This window comes from Microcebus murinus, chromosome 7 (assembly GCF_040939455.1).
Source record: "Microcebus murinus isolate Inina chromosome 7, M.murinus_Inina_mat1.0, whole genome shotgun sequence".
Taxonomy (NCBI): Eukaryota; Metazoa; Chordata; class Mammalia; order Primates; family Cheirogaleidae; genus Microcebus; species Microcebus murinus.
The window spans coordinates 26762369-26782001 of NC_134110.1; the positions used below are offsets into that span (position 1 = coordinate 26762369).

General features: G+C 54.9%; 1 protein-coding gene across 1 annotated transcript in view; it reads left to right on the plus strand.

The window, feature by feature from the left end:
- The window catches only part of LOC105881126 (maestro heat-like repeat family member 5), a 36965-nt gene that overhangs the window by 16169 nt on the left and 1163 nt on the right, over positions 1–19633 (plus strand). The window contains exons 13-24 of the mRNA XM_076005339.1: positions 2172–2307; positions 2498–2592; positions 3593–3742; positions 4406–4560; positions 5575–5719; positions 7100–7284; positions 7584–7721; positions 7938–8049; positions 8299–8442; positions 9197–9373; positions 10545–10700; positions 12897–13019. Coding sequence (XP_075861454.1) covers positions 2172–2307; positions 2498–2592; positions 3593–3742; positions 4406–4560; positions 5575–5719; positions 7100–7284; positions 7584–7721; positions 7938–8049; positions 8299–8442; positions 9197–9373; positions 10545–10700; positions 12897–13019 — 1716 coding nt within the window. The remainder of the gene's footprint in view (positions 1–2171; positions 2308–2497; positions 2593–3592; positions 3743–4405; positions 4561–5574; positions 5720–7099; positions 7285–7583; positions 7722–7937; positions 8050–8298; positions 8443–9196; positions 9374–10544; positions 10701–12896; positions 13020–19633) is intronic.

Below are 19633 nucleotides of genomic sequence, written 5' to 3' on the forward strand. Positions count from 1 at the left end.
CCACAAAGTATTATTCAGCTATAAGAAACAACGATGATGTAGCACCTCTTGTATTTTCCTGGATAGAGCTGGAACCCATTCCACTAAGTGAAGTATCCCAAGAATGGAAAAACGAGCACCACATGTACTCACTAGGAAATTGGTATTAACTGATCAACACCTAAGTGGACATATAGGAATAACATTTACCGGGTGTGTGGCAGGTGGGAGGGGGTAGGAGAGGATGGGTATATACATACATAATGAGTGTCATGTGAACCATCTGGGGAATGGACATGCTTGAAGCTGACTCCAGAGGGGAAGGGGGGGGGGAAGGCAACACATATAACCTAAACATTTGTACCCCCATAATATGCTGAAATAAAAAAAAAGAAAGTATAATGTAATCCACAAAAATTATATAATAAAAAGATAAGTAAAAAGCCAAAAAAGAGAGTCTAGTATACAAAATATACATGAAGAACTCTTATAAACTCAATAGCCAAAAAGACAACCCAATTAAAAAATGAGCAAATGGTTTGAATAGACATTTCTCCAAAGAAAATATACAAATAGCCAACAAACATATGAAAAATGCTCAAAACCATGAATCATTTGACATATGCAAATCAAAACCACAGTGAAGTACCACTTCATACCCACTAGGTATATAATAATAATTTTTTAAAAATGTTGGCAAGGCTATGGTGAAACTGCAACCCTTGTACATTGTTGATGGGAATGTAAAATGGTTCCAACACTGTGGAAAATAGCTTGACAGTTTCTCAAAAAGTTAAATATCGAATTACTACATGACTCTACAATTCTACTTCTAGACGTATACCCAAAAAAGTTGAAAATAAGTATTCAAATAAGTGTAGTACATATGTGTTCATAATAGCACTATTCACAATAGCCAAAGGTGGAAACAGCCCAAATGTCCATCAATGAATTAATAGATAAACAAACTGTGATATATAGGTATACAGATATAGATGTATACACACACAATGAAATGCTATTCATACATAAAAAGGAATGAAGTGCTGACACATGCTACGACATGGATAGACCTTGAAAACATAGTGCTAACTGAAAGAAGCCAGACACAAAAAGTCATATCTTTTATGATTACATCTATAGAAAGTACCTACAATAGATAAATGCAGAGAGAACACAGATTGGTGGTTGCCAGGGTCTGAAGTGGGGAGAGAAACTGCTTAATGGGTAAGAGGTTTTACTTTGGAGTTGTGAAAATGTTTTGGAATTATGTATAGAGGTGATGGTTGTACAACATTGTGAATGTACTAAATGCTACTGAGTTGTTCACGTTAAAGTGCTTAATTTTGTTATGTGACTTGTGCCTCAGTAAATTATTAAAAGAAAAAAAACTTTGACAGCTACTATAAATATGTTCAATAATTTAAAGGAAAACAAGAACATATTACAAGGATAAATAAGAAATAACAATAGATAAATGGTAATCATAAAAAAGAACCAAATGGAAATTCTAGAACCGTAAACAAAACACAATATCTGAAACGAAAAAGCCACCGGATCAGCATACCAGATCGGACACTGCAGAAGAAAATTGTCAGTGAACTTGGAGACACAACAGTAGAACCCATTGAAACGGAAGGAAACAGAGGAAAAACAAAAACCAGAGAAAAAGTAACCAAAGCCACAGTGACTTGTTGAACAATATCAAATATAACCAGAGTTTTAGGAGGAGAGGTGAGAGGATTAGGACAAAAAGAAATAGCTGAAGATATGATGGCTGAAATTCTTCAAATTTGATGCAAAATATAAACCCATAGATCCAAGAATATCAGTGAGGCCCAAGCAAGGTAAGCACAAAACCCTACTGAGGCACATCACAACTGAATTACTGAAAACCAAATAAATGTTAAAAAACCTTAAAGCAGCCAGGAGAAATACACACATGCACACACTCATGCACACACATGCACATAAAGGGAGATGGTCATAGGCACAGCGCAGGCAATGGAAGAGCCCCTTCTACAGATGAGGAGTCGGAGGTCGAGGCTGGGCTCTCCTAGATGCCGCTGCATTTGCCACGAGACACTGAGCACTGCCACGGGCTGAAAGGGTCTGGAAGTTGGAGGGCCTGAGACAGCACAAGTGGCACCAAGAAGCCAGCTTGGCTGTGCTCACTGCCCCCTGCTCCCCAGGAGGAGGCCGCACCCTCCATGCTGGGCCACCAGATAGGGCTGCTGCTGCTGCTGTGCAGGGACAAGGACGAGGACATCCGGAACCACTCGCAACAGTGCATCTACTTCCTCCTGCAGCTTCTGGTGCAGCAGAAGGGTGAGCGGGGTGAGGGGGAGCAACGGAGAGCAGAGTCTGGGTACCCCGCCATTTCCCGGTGAGTGGGCCCAGCTGGCTCCTTGGCTTTTCTGGGCCTCACTCCTGGCCTGGGCTGGGGTGATCATGCCAGAGAGGGGAGTGCCGCTTCCCCAGGCCAAAGCAGTTCTCCTGACTGCATGTCTTGGGGCAGGGAGGACTGCGGACCCCAAGCATGTGCACAGGATAAAGCAACTTCAAGGGAGCATCTCCAAGGAATGGGAGGTGAAGCTCTGCGACGTGATGAAGGTGAGGTCTCTCGGGGCTGGGCGGCTCCCACAGAACCCCAACTATCCAAGAGTGCGGCAGTTATCCAGAGCCCCGGCCTCCCCAGCCCACTGTACGCATCAGGATAGTGGAGGCCCCACATGGCCTGTTCCAGGGACAGGCTGGGCAGAGCCTGAATGAGGGCGCAGCACCCAAAGTGTCCCATCTCTGCTTCCCCTTATACCCTGCCCGGGCCCTCCAGTCTCTGACTTGGATGCTGGCTGGGCCCACTTGGAGCAGTGTGTCCCAGGGCTCCCGATGGCATCTTCAGAGCCCACTCTGGGCTCCCTCACTCCTCTGGGGCTCCTCACCAGGGCTTGCAAAGACTGTGTAGTCTAGCCCCTTCTCTCAGGCCCAGGCCCTCCCAATATGCTCTCCTCTCGGGCCACCCTCCCTTCCACTCCCCCCCACCTCGCTCACTGTACGGGATTCAGGGACTAGTTTGAGAGCGAGCTCTGGCCTATTGGGCCAGCCCAAACTCAATGACTGTTGGGTAGGTCATTCAATCTTTCAGTTTCTCAGTTTACCCACCTTTTATGTAAGGGTCACTTAGGCCTGAGATCCTGGGACAGGCTGTGATAGGAACAGTGACTCCTTCATTCAGGAGTCCCCTGGGCCCCCCTCTCAGGAAGCCCTGGGCTTAGAGGCCTGTTGTCTTAGGCTCCCGGCTCCCGGAGGACGTGCTTTCAGGGGAAGGGAGCTGAGCAGGAGGTGGTCTTCAGCCTCAGCCTCAGGCAGGGGCTTGGTCACTGGCTGCCAGGTGGGGCTGGGGGCTGATCCCTCCCACTGTCCCCAGCACAGTTCTCAGGAGAAGGGACAGCTGTGAGTCTGCAGCGGCCACACTTGCTGCCGCTGGGTGACAGCGCACGGCCTGGAGAGGGCAGCAGGTGGGGGCAGGGGCATGTTTGTCCATGTCAGGGTGAGAGCCTGGACTGATGCTGACCACAGGGTGTCCCCCCTGTCCCCTGTCCCTTTGGCACAGGCGTTCGAGGAGAACCTGACAGTGGCCCAGCACACGCAGCTGGTCCTTACGCTCCTGCACAACCTCCAGGGCCACGACCAGCTGCGCTGCAACCTGGCCTCCCATCTCCTTCTGCTGGCCTTCCTGGATCCGGGCATCAAAGCTGAGCAGGTGGGGTCTCAGGGTAGGGACAGCCCGTCCTCAGTCCACAGCTGTGTACCTCCTTGCAGGACCAGGAGGGGCCTGCGTGCCCATGTGCTTGTGCACCATGCGTGCACACCACACACCGCACCTCTTTGCAGAGACCACCTCGGGTACCCCTCCCAGCAGCACAGCCCCCAGAAGCCTGTGCCAGCACGGGGCAGCTGTGGGCAGCAGGGCCAAGGCCAGTGATACCAGCGGGTCCTGGCTCGCCTCAAGGTCACAGCACCCTGCTGCAGCAATCAGAGCAACACACCACCTTGTTCACAGCCAGCAGGTGATGGCAAGGTCACTGTCGACATCCATCTCAGTCTGGCTCTGCCTATAGTTCCAGACCCACCAGACCAAATGACATGCAGGGGCTGCCTGTCCCCACTGATGGAGGTGCTTCTGTGGTCAACCCCCACACTGGTCCCCTGAAGCCTAGTATCTCTGTGGTCACAGGGACACATGGGGAGCAAGGATGTACGAACCAGGGGTGGCACAAGCAGCCAGCCCCAGAGCCAGTTCCATCCTGGGATGCACGCAGGGTCATGCCGCCGGCCTGAGATCCAAGATGGCCTCTTGGAGGAGGCAGCCCCCAGCAGAGTAGGGCCCTATCTGAGGCTGCCCTCTGCTCACCCTTCCCCGCAGGTGGCTGAGATCCTGCAAGGCCTGTTCCAGGAGCTGCCTGGTATTGTCTTCAAGGACGTGCAGGAGACCATGATGAAGGCCACAGCAGCACTGGGAGCCCAGCACTCCCAGGAGACGGTCGAGGTGGTCCTGTCCCTGTGCCACCCCTCAGAGAGGTAGCCCCTCCTCAGTACATACCCAAAGGTGGACAGCTGCCCACCCGTCCTTTGGTCCTCACTCAGTCTGTAGACACTTCCGAATACAGACTCGTGCCAGGCACTGTGAAGGCAGGAGTGTTTGAGAGCGGCTGCCAGGCTCCAGGGCCTGGACTCCAGGGCCAGGCCTGGCAGCATCCCCAAAGACGTGCCAGACAGAAGGGGTTAAGGCTTTGGTAGTCCCAGGGAGGGCTTCCACAAGAAAACGTCCCTCAGACTCGGAGAACCCCTGAGGCTGACCTGTAGAGAGGCTGGAGGTCAGCTGGGTGACAAAAAGCACAGCCAATGGTCCCCAGCAGCTACCCCAGAGCCCTGGCGTACACAGTTTGGGCCACACTTTGGGTAATGCTGGTCTTTCCAAGCTGTGTTCTGTGGACGGGGACACCTCGCCATGAAAACTATGGACCCAGGGCCAGCAAGGCCACACCACCTGGGAGCTCGTCAGAAATGCAGTCTCAGGCTTCGCCTCCCTTGCTGAGTCGGAAGTGGCATTCTCACAGCCCCAAGTGGTGTGCAAGCACTTCACAGCCTGAGGGGGGGTATGGACACGGGCCTGTCACAGGCTGCACGGCCTTTGACAGGGAGCACGGTGTCACCAGGGATGAGTGAGTCTTGCCCACCGTGGCTCCTGGCCTTGCAGGGCTGACTGAGGGGTGAGCCCTCACTTCCCAGGTGGAGAGACAGGCTGGGCTGGGCAGTGGTGTGCTCAGGGTCACCTGTTGAGGGGATGTGAGCAAGAACACCTGGGAAAACTAACTTGCGCTCAGAGCTCCTAGCAGGGGCCCAAGCCGCACTGGTCATGACAACACAGCCTCCGGGACCCTCTGCAGACAGAGGGTTCACTGTTCCCGAGGAACCCAGCCATCTCCACTCTAGCATGCCCGGCAGGCTGTTCTGTGGCCTTCAGAGTGCACAGAAGGCCTTGCACCCACGGGTTTCCCCCGGCGGGCTGTGAGCCCACCCCTGTCTCCCCAGGCTAACCCTCCCGCTGTGGAAGGCCCTAGCCGCCAACGGGGAGCTGGCCCGCCAGGTCATCACCCTGCTCTACACGAAGATGAAGCTGCGGCCCCCTGAGCAGTTCATCAGGCCCACCCAGCAGGCCCAGCTCATCTCCCTGGTGGTGAGCAGCACCCCCTCCGTGTCCCCACCCCGTTCCCCCACTGCAATGGCATTGTCATTCAAGGGCCCCAAGGGATTCCAGGTGGTACGACGCCAGCGCCACTGTGGCAACTGGGAATTCAGGAGTGGCCTGTCGTGCGGGAAGGTGGGCACTGCATCTGACCTGCTCACCACAGGTTCCTGCCCCTGCACACTCCAGGGACCCTCTGGGCAGCTGGTGTGTGAGCTGACTGATCAGCCTCACCGCTGCCATTAGCACCTGTCTCCCCATGAGGATTCCCGCTGGAACAGAAAAGCCAAGATTTCCACAAACTTGCAGCAAGTGGGAACACATGAGGGAGCAGTGGAGACCCCTCATGGGACACATAGTCGCAAATAACCACACACTGCTCCTCGGGCAGATGGGAGGGGGGAGGGGGCGGGTACACACATAATGAGTGCAGTGCGCACTGTCTGGGGGATGGATGCGCTTGGGGCTCTGACTCAGGTGGGGCAAGGGTAGTGTACGTAGTCTAGACATTTGTACCCCTGTAATATGCTAAAATTAAAAAAAATAAAAGAACAAGAGGCCCCAGGGCTGGGCTGAGCAGGAGGTGGGGGAGGCCTGGCAGCCAGGGCCATGGGCGGGCTGGCACTGAGAGGCAGGGGCCTGGCCACACAGGGCCCATGGGCTGTGGCCAGTGCTGAGCTTCCCCACAAAGGCAATGCGCAGCATGGAAGGGTTCCACTTAGGAATGACCCGGTTAGCTCTGCCCTTTGAAAAGGTGAGGGCAGGGGCAGCAGGAAGCAGCAAGGCAGGCAGGGGACACGGTGACTACAGGACTGACTGGAGAACTGTTTAGGGGAAGAGCTAGAGCAGGTCTCAGTGGCCACTCACAGCCTGACCCAAGGAAAGGGACCCTGGGGGGTCAGCCACATCAAACCAGGCTCCTGGGACAGGAAGCCAGAGGGTCTGAGGGTGGGTGGTCTGGAAGGACCTCCTGGTTGGGAAGGGCATCTGGAGAGGGGTGGTGAGGGCCAGGCAGGTCACCAGAGGGTGGAGCTGGGCCAGGGAAAGGGAGACCAGTGGTGCAAGGGGCCAGAAAGGGCTTGGGTTAGAGGCAAAGCCAAGAGATCAGGGGCCCCGTAGGGTGGGCTCACTCATGGTTCTGCCTGTCTCGGCGGCCAGCCTCACACGGGCCCTGCCTCTGAGCTACTGCGGGAGTGGGGTTCGAGGCAGCCCAGGAACAGCCAGAAGCAGGCAAAGGCTTTTGATGCTGATTCCTAGGATGAGGCCAGACACAGGCAGTGGGGGCTAGGGACACAGTGGCTGTGTGGTTGCTGCTCTCAGCTCCTTTGCTTACTGGGCCCTGTCTGGGCCCTGCTCTGTCGCCCGCTGCAGGCCCTGGGCACCATGTATGAACTCCTCTACACCCAGGAGTACAAGCCTGCAGTCTACTGGGCCTTTGCAGGGATCCTTCTGGGCCTACTCACCCAGCTACGCTACCTGTTAGAGCTGGGCATGGTTGAGGGCATCTCAGACTACCAGGACGACACCCTGGATGCGAATCCCCTCAGCCCCAGCAGGTGGGACATAGGGCTAAGCCTCACCCTCTCAGGACCCCTATCTGCCCCTCCTTCTGGCTCCTCCCACATACATGGTGCCCCCGGGCTAAGTGCTGGGGACCCAGAAGGGAAGGGACTCTAGCCCCACCTGTGGGCTTGCAGTCTAGGGTTGGGGAAGCAGGGGACAGAGTGTCCAACGGCTGCCAGGAGAGACTCCTGAATGAGGGGAGCCCAGCAGGCAACAACTCACCCAGGCTCCAGGTGGAGAACAAACCCCTCATTCTGCCTCCACGTCCAAACTCCTCTCCACCTGCCCCCAGGATGTGCCTGGAAGCCCTGAAGGGCCTCTTCTGGACCACCGACAACTGGGAGGTGTTCGCCCACCTCAAGCTACTGAAGGGCTGGGAGCTCTTTGAGCACCTGGAAACCTACACAGAGGGGGTGACCCTCTTGGCCAGGTGAGCACCAAACTTGGGCACCAAGATCACACCCTGAGGGGGCTCCCACCTGTACCCCACTCCCACACTGGGACCCTGTACCCCCTACTCAGTCTCTTGGGTCAGCTCCTTAAGTGAGTGAAGTCTACCAGGAGTGAGGGGGTCTTGGGTCTCCCTCTGGCCCAGGTCTGAGAATGGGGCCCTTGGGGACCTATGCCTGCCTCTTCCATCTGACAGGGCCATAGCCCACTATGGCTGTGAGATCAAGGCTGTTTTGGGGCAGGCAGCCATCTCCCTGAAGAGCACTGAGGAACGGGACAACATTGTGGCCATCCTCATCATCACAGAGGTCAGCGTCTCAGTCCCTCCCTCCCCAGTCATCACCAAAGCATTCTGTCCTTTAGGAAGGTCAGAGATTGGGCTTCCATTCCTGTCCTCTAGTATTAAGGCATTCTAACTTCTGCATTACATATCATATCTTCTTGCTGTCTGGAAGTGCTTCCTTGTGTCTAACCACACTAGCTCATGCTGTGGTGCAGGCTGATTTTCCCTGGAAGCCATAATAGACTGGTGAGCTGACTGTACCAACTCTTGTCAGTTTCTCAACAGCCCACATATCTCCCAGTTTGCAACTCGGAGAACCATGAATAACTTCCTGAACCTGGGCCTGAAAAATCCCAACCAGCTGGTGCAGGCCTTGAGCCTGAAGGGCTTCAGCAGTACCCTGATGCAACCTGAGAAGGTGAGAGATGTGGGGAGATGCCCAGGTCTATCCTAGGAAGACCACAGAAGGCATCTGAAGAGTCTCCATGGGAGGCAACTGCATTGGAAGGGGCAGTGGGGGAAGCAAGTTGGGCCTGGGGACAGAGAAGCTAGTGGTGTTTGGGAGACCCTGCGGCACTGGATAGGGCTGGGAGTTTAGAATTTCTGAGCTGGGGAGGGTCTGAGGACAGCGACTTTGGCCTCTTTTCCATGTAGGAATCCCAAGCCACCTGTCAGGTCCTTGGTTCATGCTTCAGGCAGGATGGAGGACTCACACCTAGCTGGAGTGAGATGTCCTTCCTCCTCTTGTCCTTTGTGCCCCCCAGAACATGTTGGTCCCCACATGATGCAGTAGGAGGGCTGGAACTGAGGTCCCTATGCTTTACTTTCCCCTGATAAACTGCCGTGCTTTTTAGCCACTTCCCTGTCATTTATGAAAGGGAGGCAGGGAGCGGGCCCGGAGCCAGCCTCAGTCAGGGACTCCATCCTCCCCATCTGTCCACTCAAAAACCCTGACCCTCCCAGATGGGGTCTGGAGATGAGTGATCCGTTCCCGCTCAGGAAGTTTAGTGCCTGGTGGGATGGTCAGAGGAGCCCAGGGCCATGTGTCAGTGCTGTGACCAGACAGTCTGGCCAGCTCACCCCACTAGGGAAGGCCCGGGGATGGAGATGCCCAGGAGTCCATGGGTGACACTGGGCAGGGGTCCCACATGCAAGGCTGGGTCTCCCCACAGGAGGTCCTGCTCCAGAACCGGCTGCTGGAGCTGCTAGGCAGTTTCCTGAAGCCCAACCCCGAGGACCCCGTGGGTCTGATGTGGGTCCTGGGCGACATCCTGCACCACCTGAGCGTCCAGGGCGTTGGCGCCCTCAGCCTCAAGATCGCACAGCACCTGCTGATCTTGTTCGAGGATGTGAGTAGGCTGGGAGGCTGGGTGTGGTGCAGAAGGGCAGTGGCAGGGAGCACTGCTGGCCTGTGCTTGCACAGTCTCTCCTGCGCCTACCCACGGGGCAGCCCAGCGGCTCTTCCGGCTCCTGGGGAGTCTGCAGCCAGAGCTGCTCAGCAGAAAACCTGGCCCCGGGGAAGGGAGGTTCTGCCTGGGTGGCCCGCTACGCTTCCTTTCCCTGGGGGGGCACTGGGGGCTGCGGTGGGGAGAGAGGGCCTCCCCTGCCCAGTGCCTTGAGAAAGACCCTTTGGGCGGCCAGGTGGAAAATGGATGGGGTGGGTAAGCCTGGGGCAGGGTCAGCAGTTTCCAGGGCTTTGAGTAACTTAGCAAAAGCAAGGAGTGAGGGGGGCTTAAGCCAAGCAGGGGCTGCAACGTGAAGAGGGGCTTCGGGTGGCACCGGTGCTGGAGTGAACACTGGGTGTGGGACAGTCAAGGACCAGCCCCAGGTGGGCAGGGGGAGATTGATGCTGCAGGTCCTAGAGGGCAGGAAGGGGGAGGAGTCTCTCCTGGAGGTGTCCAGGGAGCTGCTGGATAAAGCCTGAGGAGGTGGGGGCAGCAGAAGGACCAAGGCCAAGGACTCCAGGCCCTGCTGCAGGTGCTGGGCTCCCTCTTCTCCACCACCCAAAGGCAAAGTCCCTGTTATTAGCCACTACTTACAAAAGGTAAAACTGAGTTGCACACCGGAGGAGCCTTGCCCATGGTCAGGGAGCGGAAAAGTGACAGATCTGGTAGCAGGGTCTGCCCAGGAGTGGAAGTGTGTCCGCTGTCCACTCCAGGCCTCCTGGAGAAACCCCAGAGGGGACCAGGGAGAAGAGGCAGAGCCAGGAAAACCTGCAGGAGCCTGAAGGGAGAGAAGGCATCCCCAGACAGGGGGAAAGAGCAGCTCATGACAGGGGAGTGGGCTGGAGTGTCAGGTGTGGAGGGGCAACTGGGGAGCATGGTCCATGGGGTCTGGGTGAGGTCAGTTGGCCCTGAGCTGAAGTGGGGGAGAAGTGAGGGCAGGCCCCGGCCACTCTTCAAGTCCGTGGGCAGAGAGGAAGGTAAAAGATGGCAGTGGCTAGAAAGGCCGTGTCCAGAGCCACAGAGGCTTCAGCTTGTTCCCTGCCTGAGGGGAAGGCCTGCCTGCCTGTCTCCCCAGGAGAGGGCAGAGGTACGTGGAGGAGCCATCTTCCTGTTTGGAGATGTCATGTACAGTGGAGGCAAGAAGTTTCAGCAGCAGCTTGAGATGCTCGCCTTCCAGGCCCTGGTGCCACTGCTCTTCCACCTGGTCGACCCCTGCCCCGACGTGATCACGGTGAGTGGGCCCTGGCTATGCTGGGGCAGGCAGGGGAGCATGGATTGGGGGGACCCAACTGCTGGCTGGTTTGGTGGGCAGCTGAGGAGGACTCAGCCCAGTGAGTAGAGCCCAGAGTGGGGCTGCATCCTGGAGAGGCCACCTGGGCCATGAAGGGAGGGCTGGGCCTGGCCTATGAGCAAGCAGGCAGATGGACAAGAGAGGACCCCATCCAGGGCCTCCAGGTTCACCACCCCCACCCCACCCTGTCAACCCAGGACCTTGGGAATCTCCACTGCTTCAGACACCCCCTCCCCCAACACATACAATCAGCCTTGGGAGCCTGGCATCCGGACTCTTCCTGCCTCCACTCTTTCCCCTCCCTTGGGGCCAGTGGTACAAACCCAGCCCTGCACAAGGGCACCCATCTGCACCCTGCCTGCCCGATGCCCCCATCCCAGGGAGGGCACCATGTTTTCCCCGTAGAGGACTGTATGGGTGGCCTTAGACCTACCAGATGCAGCACACAGCCTGGGTCCTGCAGGCCATGCCTTTGTGAGGCCGCCAGGTGCCCCTTCTCACCTCTGCGCTGCATACCTGCTTGGCCCTGGGGACCAGTCCCGGTGCTACCTCCTTAGGGAAGCCTTCCAGCCCCCAACCCCTGCCCACAGGCTAGGCGGCATCTCTGCTGGTCCTGGGCGCCACTCTGTGCAGACCATTCCTCCATTAGCCTGCACCACTGGTCTCTAGGGCCTCCCTGTCCCCCCACCCACCCGCATCGCATCCCAGTCTCCGATCTCCACAGAGCGAGCCCTCACCCCGATGACCAGACAGTCCAGCCTGGCCCATCTGCTCTGGGGGAGGTCTAGCCTCTCCCCCAGACAGGGGCTCCCACGCTGAGCCCTGGAGGCCTCCTCCTCCTTCCACCCCAACTCTTTACCCCTCCGTGAGCTCTTGGGGAACTGCTTGGAATTCTTATTTCTTCCCCACAAGCTTTCCTCAGTACCACCCCACTTTCTGCCTGTGCCCCAGATCCATCAAACCCAAGGGACACAGCTGTAGTCCAGAAGCAAGAGAGGGCTGAGGTAACCCGAGAGGCTGCTGGGGCCGGCCCCTGCCCAGGCCAGCAAGGGCGGGCAGTGCGTTCTCTGAGCAGATGGGCAAAGGCAGAAAGGCATGGCCAGTCCCAGCCTGGGAGGAAGGCAGAAAGTCGTCTGGGTCCACTGACATTTGCAGCATCAATGGAAATGCTGTGAGCAGGGCCTGTCACAGGTGCTGGAGAGGAGGTGGCCCTCCCTTGAGGAGCACAGCCTCACAGAGGACAGAGGGGTGATCCCTGGAGCGCAGGCAGGACCCTGGCAGGGAGGACTCGGGAGGAGGCTGTGGGCTTTGGAGAATGAAAACTGGGGGTGCCAGTCCCCCCAGCTCAGCAAGGGGTGGGAGGCCAGCCTGGGATGGGGACTGTATGGGTGTGCCAGAGCCGTCACAACCGAGTACCAAAGGTGGGTGGCTAAACAGCAGACATGTGATGCCCCACGGTCTGGAGGCTGGAAGTCGAGATCAAGGCTTTGCAGGGCTGGCTCCTCCTGAGGCTACTCTCCTTGGCGTGTAGATGGCCATCTTCTCCCTATGTCCTCACAGGGTCATCCCTCTGCGTGTGTCTGTGTCCTCATTTCCTCTGATAAGGACACCAGGCATACTGGACCAGGGCCCACCTGCATGACTTCGTTTTACTCTAATCACAGCTTTAAAGACCCTTTTCCCAAACACAGGCAAACTCTGAGGTCCTGAGGGGCAGGACTTCAATATAGGAATCTGGGGGACACAAGTCAGCCCAGGACAGGGACTTTCTAAGGCTTCTTGATACCAGGGACCAGTGACTGCTGGGTGCTGGTGAGCTGTTAGTCCCTTCCTTGCATGCTTGCCCCTCTTCCCTCTGGCCTTTGTGTTGGGAAGGCCTGGAAGCTTGGTGTGAATTAGAGCAGGACACCCATGGGGCTTAGGGAGTAAAGACTTCAAGGTGGGATCATTTTTTCCTACTGGCGGGTGCAGCAGGCAGATGGACATGTACAGGCTGCATCGCCCGAGACCCTCAGTGCCCAGGGACAGAGGCTGCAGGAGCTTGCTTCCCGCAGGGTCTGCCCAGGGGGCATAAGGACAGGGAGTAGAGGGCTGGGGCACTGACTGGTGACCCATGTCTCTGCTCTGCACCCACAGAAGACCAAGTTCACCTTCCTGCGCTGTGCCATCTTGCTGAGGTGGGAGTTCCAGAAGGAGCTGTTTGGCAAGTTGGCATGGGGCCATGGTCTGAGCGCAGAGAACGACATCTTCATCTTCACAGTAAGATGTGGGCGCCCTCCTGGAGGAGGGATTGGGGGCTGTGTGCAGTCACCCCAGCTCTCTGGGGGATGTCCTCTCCCCCTTGAGTGATGGAGCTCAGGTCCTCTCCAGGGGGCCAAGCAGGAGGCACCCATAGTGTGCCTGGAACTGTGTGTCTGATGTCCCATCAAGGGGAGACACAGCACCCACTGGGGCCCCCATGCAGACATGAGGAAGGCCTTTTAGTTCCCCGTACTCCAAGAAGGGGCCAAGCCTCCGCCCTGCACACAGTCATGGCCCCGCCCTCTGTGAGGAGCCTGTGCATGCGCAGAGGGGAAGCGGGGTGAGCAGAAGCACCACCCTCTGTCTTCTAGCAGCCGGTTCAAGCCCTGCCTCCAGCCTCTGATTCTGCTCCACGCAGTGGGAAATCAGCAGACCCTCAGCCTCAGCCTGGCTTTTGGGAAAATGGTCCCAGGCTCTTTAGCAGGGCCAAGGCTGCAGGCGGGTGATACTGTCCCTCCCTGCCTGTCACTCCAGCCTTTGGAAGAATTCCTTCTCCACTGGTGTGCTTTAAAACACCTGCCATGCTTCCTAGGGGCCCAGGCTTTGTGAGACACAAAAGGCAGAAAGATTTGCCATTATCTGTATTTTTGTTCCCGCCACCACCTTCCTCCAAGGGGACAAAGGGCAGAGCCACTCTCTGCTTGAACGTGGAGGGAGGAAAACATGGAAGGAGGGGAAAGCCCAGGGAAAACCCTCCTAAACTGTCCAGCCAGTGTGGGCCTGGCGGTCCTGAGTGGGCGGTGTGGGGTAGGTGTGGGCAGCAAGAGAGGCCACATTTCCTGGACAGGAGCAGTTGGGGAGAGCTTCCTGGAGGAGGCAAAGCCCAGGCTGGAAGTGGGGAGAGCTGCAGGAGTCCGCTGGAGGCCATTCTCCAAGGCAGGGGAGGGCGGGAATCTGCTCCAGCAAAGGCTCTCAGAGAGAGCTGCCCGTGGCTCTGCAGGGAAGGGGACAGAGCAAGCAGCCCTGCAGCGCAGCAGCTGGGCCTTCCCGGGGCAGCGTGGCCTCTGGGCAAGCTCCAGACAGGGCTGCTCAGCGACAAGTTGCTTCTTCAGACCTTCCCCCCATTTTATGTTGGGTTGTCTTTTTCTTGGAAACATATATATGAATTTTTCATACACTCTGCATGTGGATCCCCAGCCAGTTATTTGTATTGTAAATACTTTTGCAGTTAGCGACTGGTCCTTTTACTTTGCTTATGGTGTCTCTAGTTGTACAGAAGTTTCCAATTATAATGTATTACTTTTCTGTGGTCTGTACTTTGGGGTCTTATTAAGAAATTCCTCCGACTGTTCCTTATTAGAGCAGTCTGCTCTCTACCATCTTTGAGAGCATTTTCTAAAAAAAAAAAAAAAAGAAAAGAAAAGAAATTCCTCCTTGCTCTATGAAATAGTGTTGGCATCAAGGGTGGCCCCAGAGACAGATCTGCACAGATGAGATTTGGGGATGGGCGGGGTTGTGCTGTCGGTGGGCAGTGGGATGCTGGTTACCTCCTGTATGTCATCAGGCTGTCATCTGTGGTTGGGGATGGTAACAGTGGAAGCATGTACCTTGGGAGCCAAGGGGCTGCTACACTTGACCCTTACATCACGATCATGACTGAGTGTCTGTATATGTCATAGTCCACTCAGGAGACGGGCAGTGCGCAGCAATTTGAGCAGGGAAAGCTTAATATAAAGATTTATTGGCCTGGTACAGTGACTCATACCTGTAATGCCGGCACTTCGGGAGGCTGAGGTGGGAGGACCACTTGAACCCAGGAGTTTGAGGTCACAGTGAGCTGTGATTGCACCATTACACTCCTCCCTGGGTGACAGAGTAAGACCCTGTCTCGAAAAAATAAATTAAAAAAAGAATGATTAACTGCCTCAGGGGATTGGAGTTACAAGGGATTGGCTAATAAGAAGTAAAGAGAGCCGGACGCGGTGGCTCACGCCTGTAATCCTAACACTTTGGGAGGCTGAGGCGGGCGGATTGCTCGAGGTCAAGAGTTCCAAACCAGCCTGAGCAAGAGCGAGACCCCGTCTCTACTATAAATAGAAAGACATTAATTGGCCAACTAATATATATAGAAAAAATTAGGCTGGTATGGTGGCGCATGCCTGTAGTCCCAGCTACTCGGGAGGCTGAGGCAGGAGGATTGCTTGAGCCCAGGAGTTTGAGGTTGCTGTGAGCTAGGCTGACGCCACGGCACTCACTCTAGCCTGGGCAACAAAGCGAGACTCTGTCTCAAAAAAAAAAAAAAAAAACAAAAAGTAAAGAGAACCCTAAAGGATACAAGACTAGCAGGAATAACGTGTCCATAACACGTAACACGCTAGCATGTGTGATGTAATGTGACGCATAACAGCCATTCCCTGGGGCTGGGGCAGCTGCCCAGGGAAGTCCCCCTTGGCTCCTGGGCAACTCACTGTGTAGCAGAGACACAGGTAGTGCAGAAATCATTGGACGAGAGCTCTCTGAGATGCCAGGAGAAGTCGCTCACAGGAAGAAGTCAAGTGGGAGATGGTCGGGTGTCGGGAGAACCTGTCCCACCTAGTCTGGCCGCCCGCGGGTTGCTGAGCTAGCGCTGGAGACCCTGCAGCCCCGAAGCCAGCTCTGAGCTGGGAGGCCTGGCCGCTCCCTCCTGCTGTGCCCCTCCGGTGTCTGCACCCCAAGGCCTCTGGCAAAGGCACATACTCAAAGGGCTCAGATCCATTTTCACAGAGCAGGCAAAACAGGCGGACTTGGTGCTGAGAGGCTGAAGAAAAGAAAAATCGGTAAGAGGCACAAAGATCGTTCACACGCGACGTGCGCTGGCACTTCTCGGTCTGCTGCAGTCCAGGTGCCTTGATCCCGCTGTCATATTTTCCATGTCTTTTATCTCTCAGTGCTGCATTTTGGGTTATTTTTTTCCAGATTTATCTCCCAGTTCACTAATTCTATGTTCCTCCATCTCTGATTTGCTCTTAAAACATCCACTGACTTTGTCTTGTCGACAGCTGTCATTCCATTTGTTTCTCTTTTGCTTCTTTTCTGAGTCAGCCTGTTCTTCCTTCTTAGAATCCATCTAGTCCTTTTCTTACAAGGCCTCATTTTGCCAGAGATGTAGTCACTTACAAAACACCTCGTTATCTTTTCTGAATGGCGTGCTTATCCACAATTCTCGAGGCTCCGGTCTTGCTGTTTGCTGTGGTTCCCGACTCCCGCTCACGGTGGGTTTCCCCGTGTTCACCTTGTCATTCTGCACTGCGGGCCCCATAGCTGCACTCAAGGTGACTCAGTCCTGGGTGTCTTCGTGTTGGCTGCTGATCTTGAATAAATTTTTACCTGCATTTCCCAGCTCTGAGGTCCCCCTAGAATGCAGCACTGTAAACCCAAACTATAAATCCTTTTGTGACCCTAGAAAAGAGGTTAAGATAGAGACAAACTTCCTTTTGGCATTTCTGCCTTCCCTCGGCGCCATCCCAGTCCAGTTCTCAAGGTGCCTGTTTCATGCTAGGGCCCTTCTTCCTCCCTAGGCTGCCCCGGCGCCACCCAGCTCAACCCTGGGAGATGGTCTGTGCCCAAGGTGGCCGGAGCCTCAGTCTCACGCTCAGGGCTCTGCTCCGTCCCTGCCCAGCTCTGCCTGAGGGGGTTCCCCTTTTGCCTTAGCCAGTTCAGCTGGGCATGGTTAAGAGAAATTTGTTGTTAACAGATTCTTTCATCTTGAAGGTATTTTTATGCATGGTGAGGTACATGCACTACCACTTGTATACATTTTATTTAAACCCAGTTTATTAATCTTATGCATGTATTACACTCTCCACTTTTGAAAGCACTAAACAGTCAACATTACTAATGTAATATTTGCCCATCACTAAGACAATTCATAAAGTAAAACTTATGCATTTAACAAGGTAAATTTCCTGAATGTTTTCATATTGATTACAGATGTATTGACTCTAAACATTTAATTAAAATCCTACATTCAAATATCGGCTTCTCCCAAGTGTTTGGAGCACTGTGAGGAAGACACGGTGGCATCAGGACTATGAACGTGATCGTTGGATTGTGTGTCTTCATTGCCTGATACGCTCGTTTCCTTCCTTTTTCTCATTGTTCTTCCTTCCCTGCATAGACCTTCCTGAGTTTTCAGAGATCTCCCCATCTTCACGCCTTCCTAGGAGTTCTGTAGTTTTATCAGACCCAAAAGGAAACAGCTGCTGTCTTAGGCCGGCACAGGTCTCAAAGCTGGTTGTCCACCAGCGCCCTGGGTCAGAGCACGCTGCTGGGTGCTGCCCGCAGGGCTCTGTCCTCGGTGACTTCCACTTGCCTCGTTGTGCAAATTCTCCTTCTCAGAAGTCAGCATCTTCCCCAGAAATCATATCTTTCTGTTCCAATAGCCAGCATGCATTTCCTGTCTCACAGTCACCCTGACATGTCCACCCAATCTGTAATCACTGTTAAAAGTTCCTTTAATCTGGCATTTTGTAATAATTGAACCTGTGGATTATGTGTTCATCATTAGTATTTTTAAACAGGTAGCTCATTGCTCTCTACTTGCAGTCAGTGGTTGGACTTAGCATGTGGAGTGCACCACTGAAGCCGTGCCTGACCCGGCGGCTGGGTGGGGACGTGGGGCTGACCTGCAGCCACAGCTGATGGCTCCCTCATGTCCCCATAGCTCTCTTGGCCCCCCTGACCCCTCTCAAGCCGCTGGCCCCCACGCTGTGTGGTGCACTCACAGCCCCACCTATTCTCCCTGATCGTATGGACAGAGCAGGTGCATGGCAGTACCTTATTTTGAAAAAATCACAGGTAGAAGAAAAAAGATACCCATATTTAACCACTTCCCTATTTTTTAATGCCAACACAAAATTAAATGTATTAAATTATAATTTCACTTCTTTTATGTTATCACTCCCTTTCTGTTCACTTTGTGCTAACTCTATGCCTTGGAGTGTCGTGATCAAGTCACAGCCTGTCTTCACTCACCAGGACCACTGTCACAAAGTGCCACAAGTGGAGTGGCTGTACGAACGACAAATGATTCTCTCATAGTTTTGGAGGTTTGAAGTCCGAGCTCAAAGTGTCAGCAGAACCGTGCTCCCTTAGAAGGGGCTGGGAGGAGCTGTCCCAGGCTTCTCTCCTCCCTTCCTTTAACTCCAGTCCCCACACGGTGTTCTCCCATGAGTCTGTGTCCTAATCTCCCCTCCTCATGAGGACACCAGCATGGAGGATTAAGGCCCACCCTACTGACCTCATTTTAACTTGGTTATCACTTTTAAGACCCTGTGTCCAAATAAGGTCACATTCCGAGGTCGCGGGGACTCAGGCTTCAGCATGTGACTGTTGCGGGGCCACCACTTGGCCCATAGCAGATTCAGCTCTTGCAGGGAGCCAGGATCGCCACCGTTCCTGTCAGCATTTTGATGCACAGTTGCTGCAACCTGGCCGATGGCTGCTCCCCTAACTTGTCCTTTTTTTTTTGAGCACAGCTCCTGGATATGTGCTTATATATTTTTTGGTTTTTTTTCTTCTTGCCCCTGGATGTTTTTTAAAGCATCCTGCTTTCTGGCAATGTTCCAAACCCTTGTGAACTTTTTCCCACTCCAAGGCTCAGAGTCCATACCTCCAGGGCGTCCTGGTGTCTGTGTGGAAAGTGTCCCGAGAGGCTGGAGCCTGGGCCCTGAGGTGGGGTGGTAGCTAGCACTACTGTTCACCCCCCAGCATGGGCCCAGGGTGAGGAAGTGTGTGTCTTTTAAAGTCATGGGCTGATGAGCAAATTTCCAGCGTGTGGGTTTGCCGACACCTGAGATGCTCTTCTGCCTAGAAGGTGAATGGAACGGCTCGTGTCTGGGATTTGGAGGGAGTGTTTTCACAGACCCCAGGTTGCCTTGTGGCTGTAATTGCAGCCTAGACCCCAGCAGGGCTGTGTCCCCTGTGGAAGAAGAGAGGGAAGGGAGGAGGCTTGGGTGGCAAGGGCCACAGAGCACTGGCAGGTCTGAGTCAGCCCAGCCTGGGGGGAGCCCATTGGTGGGTCCCAGGTGGGGCAGGAGTCGCCTGGACTAAGTGACCTTAGGAGTGGCCCAGGAGACCATGCTCGGTGTAGCAAGGACAGTAGTCCAAGGGCCTGTCTGAGAAGTGCAGGCGATGTGATGGCCTGGGGGGCCAAGGGCCAAGGTGATTTTCTCATTAGGATTCTTGGTAGTACAAGTGGCAGAATAGCCAATTCAAACAGGCTTAGACAGTAAGACAATTTGGTTTCTAAAATTGAAAAGCCTCAGGGACACTCATCGTAGAAGAGCTTGATCTAGCAGGTCAAGGGCAGCTCCTGGGTCCCCTCCATCACCTGCCCGCCCGCCTACCTTAGCATTGGCTTTGTGCCAGGGGTCCACAGTGGCCCCTACCCTGCTGTAGGCCCCACATGCACCCAGCACCTCTGCAAGGGCATGAGCACAGCTATGAGCCATGCTGGGCTAAGCTGGTGCACACAGCTGGCTCCTCGCCCAGCTGCCAGGCCTGGCATCCCATTGCCTCTGACTGGCTGTGGACTCAGAGCTAGATGAGGTGCAACAGCCACTGGGTGGGGTGCAGACAAGGCATGGGAGGAG